Raw genomic sequence first — 5,471 nt, 5'->3', positions numbered from 1 at the left:
TTAAAACTAATACAATATTAAATGTCAACTGTAATTAAAAATTAACAAAATTTTTAAAAACTGATGCTGCCAAATCTTATTCGTGAACTAGCCTGGTGCAACATAAATCTCCTAATGGATTCCCTGGGAAATAAATGCCTTCCCTTCCTGACAGAGATCTCTCTGCACATATCCCCAATAATTCTCTTACTCCTAAAGGTGTCCCAAACAAAAGGTTGTTGCTTACTTAATGAAATCAATCAAACCATCTCACTCATGTCTCTCAAGAATATCTAAATTATCTAATGTGTAATTCTACCTAAGCACTGGTCTCTTCCCAAAAACTTACCAGGTAAAGGAGGACTATTTCTGCATCATGAGAATACTTAGACCAAAAGAGCACAAGGGGGAGGTGTTGCCAAGTGATTATATGAAAATTAACTGTAGGTAGGGCATTTCACGAAGCATTGGAAAAGAAAGAGATCCATCCTCATGGTAGCATCATTAACTGAGAAGAGAAGGCCTAGAGACCTGGTAAATATATAAGTCACTATTTGGCATGGCATTTTAGATGAAGTTATTCTATATCCTGAAAAACAAAAATGTACTTCATAAAACAAAGAAAAAGCTCAAAATGACCTCTAGCTTGGCTTTGACAAGCAACTGCAACACTTTTCTCCTTTCATGGCTTCTTTTGGAATACAGCAAAACTTGGAAGGAAAAGGGAATTAGGACATACAAGGCCTTAAAGCTCAGACAGGCTCCAAATAAGAACACATTCTTCATCACTAGTGTAAACAATAATAAAACAGAGTCAGTTTAAAATGGAGCCGGAGCTGCCATGCCAGAGAAACAACCTTGCACGTCTTATGCCTCAAACTTTGAAATGTTAAAATAGGACAAAATAACCTCTGGACTGGGCATAAGACAACATGTGTCCCAAATAACTGTTTGTAACAATAACAAAAAAACAGTTATTATGACTACTGGACTGATGACTACTGAACTGAAAATTAAAAACATTGTTTAGAATTAGTGTCATTATATCATGTTGTCTGCACCAATGGAAATGCCTTCCTTCAATTGTTCCTGTAATTGTTCCTTTTTCATAAATACCCACTGTCTTTCTTTCCTAACTGGAACATTATTTAGGCTTCTGCTGGAATTCTGATTCTGAATAGCCGGTCTTGTTGATCTCAAATAAATGCTTGTTGCCTCTCGCTTTGGCAGGCCTTTTATTTTTAGGTTAGCACCAGCAAGCCCCTATCATCCATATTAAAAATACCAAATGGAAGTATGAGAAAGACTAGAATACTGGTTAACCCATGCCTGTATCATAAAGAAAAGTCAGAGTCACTGAAGCCTGGGACTGGAATCTGTTCCTGTTCACAATAGTTTCCTGTCAACAAAGCTATGAAAATGCTGTGGATCTACAATAGGCATCTTGCCCCCACAGAGCTTTCAGAAGCAATCTTTGGAGGAAGGAATCCTGCTCTTGGTGCCTTAATGTCATGTTTTCCCCCACTTGGGGGAAATTTCATATCTAAAATTGTCATAACAAACACAGGGCTGTGCTTTTTTTAGTTGGAACCATCATTTTAGGTCTCATATTCAAATTCCTTTTCACAGCTATTTCTGTGCAATGTGGCTATAAGGTGAAATGACAGAGGCAGTGAAAGAAAACCCAGTGCAACAAATTCCAAGAAACCATGGAACTTATAATGGCTCCAGAATGGCTACACTTAATGCACTGCATGCCTACTGTGTATTAAGTACCAGGTTGGACAATGGATACAGGGTGTACTGATGAAGGCAACAGAGAACATGCTTTAAAACAGGGGGCCTCTGTGGTTAACAAGGGTCTGGGAGTCTTTGACAGGCACAGATTAAGGTACATGGGACCTTGTCCACAAACTCCTCAGCCCAGAACTGCAAAAATGAAGCTCTACCCTCCTAAAAAAAAAAAAAAAAAGAAAAGAAAAGAAAAGAAAAGAAAAGAAAGCTACACTAGGCCAATTTTGATCAGTCTTTAGTGAGTCACAATAGCGCTGTAACAGGAGTACTCGGTCACAGGATAACACACCTCACAGTCACAGCCAACCACGGTCATAAAAAAGGCCCCGCACCACTCAAAGTCCCAGGAGCTAATCAGGGCCTCCCCACTGCGCAGACACCCAGCCCTGTCACTCACTATCACACACATACACTCTCATAATCATATCCTACGCTGACGCAGTCACAGAATCGCACACCCACTCACAATCACCTTCCTCTGAAGGTGACTAACACAGACCCAAGGGGACTCCTGCCTTCCTTTGACCCATCTGCACAAGGGAAACTCCGGGCCTCCTACGGTAAGCTTCTCCTGCACCCCGACTCGCATCACCTTAACTCACCGCACAGAATGCGACCACAAGGCTAGCAGAAAATGAACCAGAGGTGGAAGTTCTTTAGCTCCCCCATGGCCTCAGTGAAACGTAGTCCAAGCCAGAAAAGAGCAGGCGTTGGTACAACCAGACCTGAGCAGCGGCAGCTGGAACTCAGCCGCTCGATACAGGCCGCCCCGTAGCCTCCTGGGAGCTCCCGCCCACTCTGGAGTGCGCAAGCGCAGACTCCTGATCTTGGGCCAGGGTTGAGGCGTGTGTGTCTTGGGGGCTCTGAGAAGGAGGAGGAGGAGGAGGGAGCTGGAAGCTCAGGGTCCGGAGGGCAGACAAGGAAGCGGGACCCAGTGAGGAGGCCAAGGAGAAAACCAGGAGTCTAAGCCGGACCTGTTAATTCTGAGGGAACCGGAACCGGCCCCGCGGTAACCAGACACTCAGATCTGTGCAAGTGGGGGGCTTCGGGCGTGGGCCATGGGCATGACCCTTAGGGTGACAGCCGAGTGTGACTGGAGCGAGCTCCGCGAGGAGGAATTTTGTGTTTTGACTTTGAGAAAGCTGCATCGCAGCGAGCGGGGCCTCGCACAGAGGACATGCTGTGTGTGTGTGTGTGTGTGTGTGTGTGTGTGTGTGTGTGCGCGCGCGCGTGTGTGCGTGTGTGTGCGTGTGTGTGCGTGTGTGCGCGTACACCGAATGAGGCTGCTTCCTGTCCTAAACTGCTTTTTGGGTGCGTGCTAATCTGCAGGAGATTATGGCCGATTGTGTGTGAAAAGTGGACAGTAGTGTTGCTACGTGGGCTTTCTTTTGTCTTTGTCTATTTTTAGATTAGGTGTGAGTCGTATTTTGAGACTAGGTGATGGTGGAGAAGCGGAAGTGATTTGTGATGTGATTTTGTGATTTTGCCTGGAATTATGTAATTAAATGTGCTGTCTGAGATTGTGAATGATGTGAGAGGGCTATGGTTTTCTGAAGTAAGTTTGATTGAATGTAAACTATGCATGTGTTTGCAACCTGTTATTTTTTGTGATGGTTTTGTGACGAACTGTATGACCACTGTCTAGTTGGGTATGTAAGATTTGATTATCTGAATAGTGTTCATTAAGTCTGTCTGCAAAATTGCAACTCAATAGAAACTTAGCAAATAAAACAGGAGTATAATTATTGGAAAGGAAGAGATAACAGTTTTATAGTTCCCAAATGGTAAGGTTCATTGCAGGGAAACACCATATGAACTAAACCAGTCTGTTAAAATGAATAGTGTTGCATGGGTAACATGCAGCAAAAAACAATTTTTACCCATAACTAGTGCTTTCAATACTGATATACAATTGACATTTCCTGCTTCTGGATGAAATTTATGGCAAGGTAAATAGTTTTTTTTCAGGCATTCTAAGAGAATTAAGAGTATTTGGTACACTTTTAATCACAAAGCCAGTCTCATTTTAGTAATTGAAAGTTATTTTGCTAATTAAAATATACTTTAGACTTCACTTAGCAAAATATTATCCTTTCTGCCTGGAAGCCTACAGAGGCTTCTATTTCAATACCTAACCTACTAAAAGCGTTGCTTACTCATTAATACTTAAGTTAACTAGTAGTGAATTAATATAGTTAAATCTCAATAATTAACTGCTTATTAAGTAATGTGAAACAGATGAGTCAATAAAGAGCTGAAGTTGAGAAATAGAAAGTCCAGATATTCTCAAGCATATAGGGATATGTAAAATGGACAGATGGCATTTCACATCAATTGAGAAAACGTGGATTATATAATATGTAGTTTTGCTAACCAATGAAGCACAGGGAAAAATCATTACATGGCAAAAATACTTTAATAATCATATGAATAACTGATGAAAATTATTTGCATCTTAAAATAGGTAGAGTTAATTTACTAAATTAAAAAAAAAAAAGATAATGTCAACCAAATAGGCAACAAAAACCCATGAGAAAAAGACATACTATAAGATCCCATCACAGAAAAGAAATAAAACCTCCTTTAAACTAATTAAAAGGAGCTTATTCTTACTCGTAATAAGGAATCTGTAAATTGGAATTACAGTATGTATTGATAGAGATTAAGAAATGATTGTCGGCTGCACTCATCAGGGTGTGGGGAGGTATTCTCATGCTGATGACAGTGTAAATTGGTAGGAAGTCTGTGAAGAACATTTTGGAAATACATAATAAACCCATCCTTTATGGGAGATTATGGTAGAGCTATACAGGAAAAAAGCACAGTGTTCCCTTTCTCCAAACCACAGCAGATTCCCTGGAATTTATTCTACCCCACGAAGAGATTGGGTTTCTGGTATTGGTAAGGGAGCAGGAATTGTCCGATTTTTCCACTAATCTCTGTCCTGAAGTTGAGTACACTGAGTGGGCAAGTGCTGAAACAGTGAAAATTGATATGGATTTAACTGAGAGATTATTCTGGAAGACAAATCAGATATGGTTTCACATAGCTCCTTGTATCTTCCCATCTCTGCCTTCTTAGGACTCTTCTGTTTCCAAAAGAAGAGCACAAAAGAGAAGGTTCATCTCTTGCAAATCTCAAAGCCATGCCTCAGGTGAGATGATGTTTCCTCTCTTAAATAACTTGTTTTCAGGATATATGAACATTTGCTTTCCTCTCCTTAAATTTCCTGGTTATTGGGATTTGCTTCTGTGAAACTGGTCTCCAGCAGGGCTTAGATTAAAGTGAAGTAAACAAGTAGCCTAGAGGCAAAATTTAAGGAATATGCTCAGAGCTGCGCATCCATAAATTTTGCACCCTAGGTGCCTCGCCTGCTTCACTCTAGTTGCAGTCCTGTTCCTAGTTTCTCTTATTCTAACCAGATAAACTTAAGCCTTCCCCAAGTGTACCTTCTAGTTGTAGTCAGTGTTAATGTATTGATTGGGTTTATCATCATTTCATTTCTCAGTCTTCTCACAAAAGTACTGCTGGAACAGAAATGTATTATCTTGATTTAAATAAGAATATATTACTTGAATGAATCTAGTCTAGACGCTGATTTGAGATCTAAGTTGTGAAGAACAAAGGAGCAGACATGGAAAAACCTCGATCATTCCCACTGACCTAGATTTTGCAGTGATGGGAGGTAGACTTGATAG

At 40.7% G+C, this 5,471-nt stretch overlaps 1 protein-coding gene and 1 long non-coding RNA gene across 12 annotated transcripts in view; one reads left to right on the top strand and one right to left on the bottom strand.

The window, feature by feature from the left end:
- The window catches only part of LOC105307862, a 16,550-nt gene extending 14,013 nt beyond the window's left edge, over positions 1–2,537 (bottom strand). The window contains exon 1 of the long non-coding RNA XR_897256.2: positions 2,376–2,537. This is a non-coding gene — a long non-coding RNA (uncharacterized LOC105307862). The remainder of the gene's footprint in view (positions 1–2,375) is intronic.
- The window catches only part of ZNF382 (zinc finger protein 382), a 93,829-nt gene continuing 90,408 nt past the window's right edge, over positions 2,051–5,471 (top strand). For 3 of the 11 annotated variants that reach the window (XM_023525075.1, XM_011383512.2, XM_011383508.2), the window contains exons 1-2: positions 2,597–2,782; positions 4,855–4,927. In XM_023525075.1, coding sequence (XP_023380843.1) covers positions 4,919–4,927 — 9 coding nt within the window. In that variant the 5' untranslated portion in view covers positions 2,597–2,782; positions 4,855–4,918. Of the gene's footprint in view, positions 2,334–2,596; positions 2,783–4,854; positions 4,928–5,471 lie in introns of those variants that run through there. The other 8 variants (XM_011383518.2, XM_011383511.2, XM_011383515.2 and 5 more) reach the window with 5 other exon arrangements.

Source organism: Pteropus vampyrus, unplaced genomic scaffold (genome assembly GCF_000151845.1).
Source record: "Pteropus vampyrus isolate Shadow unplaced genomic scaffold, Pvam_2.0 Scaffold523, whole genome shotgun sequence".
Taxonomy (NCBI): Eukaryota; Metazoa; Chordata; class Mammalia; order Chiroptera; family Pteropodidae; genus Pteropus; species Pteropus vampyrus.
The sequence above is the reverse complement of the archived record's forward strand: the minus strand, read 5'-3'. Positions and strand labels throughout refer to the sequence as shown.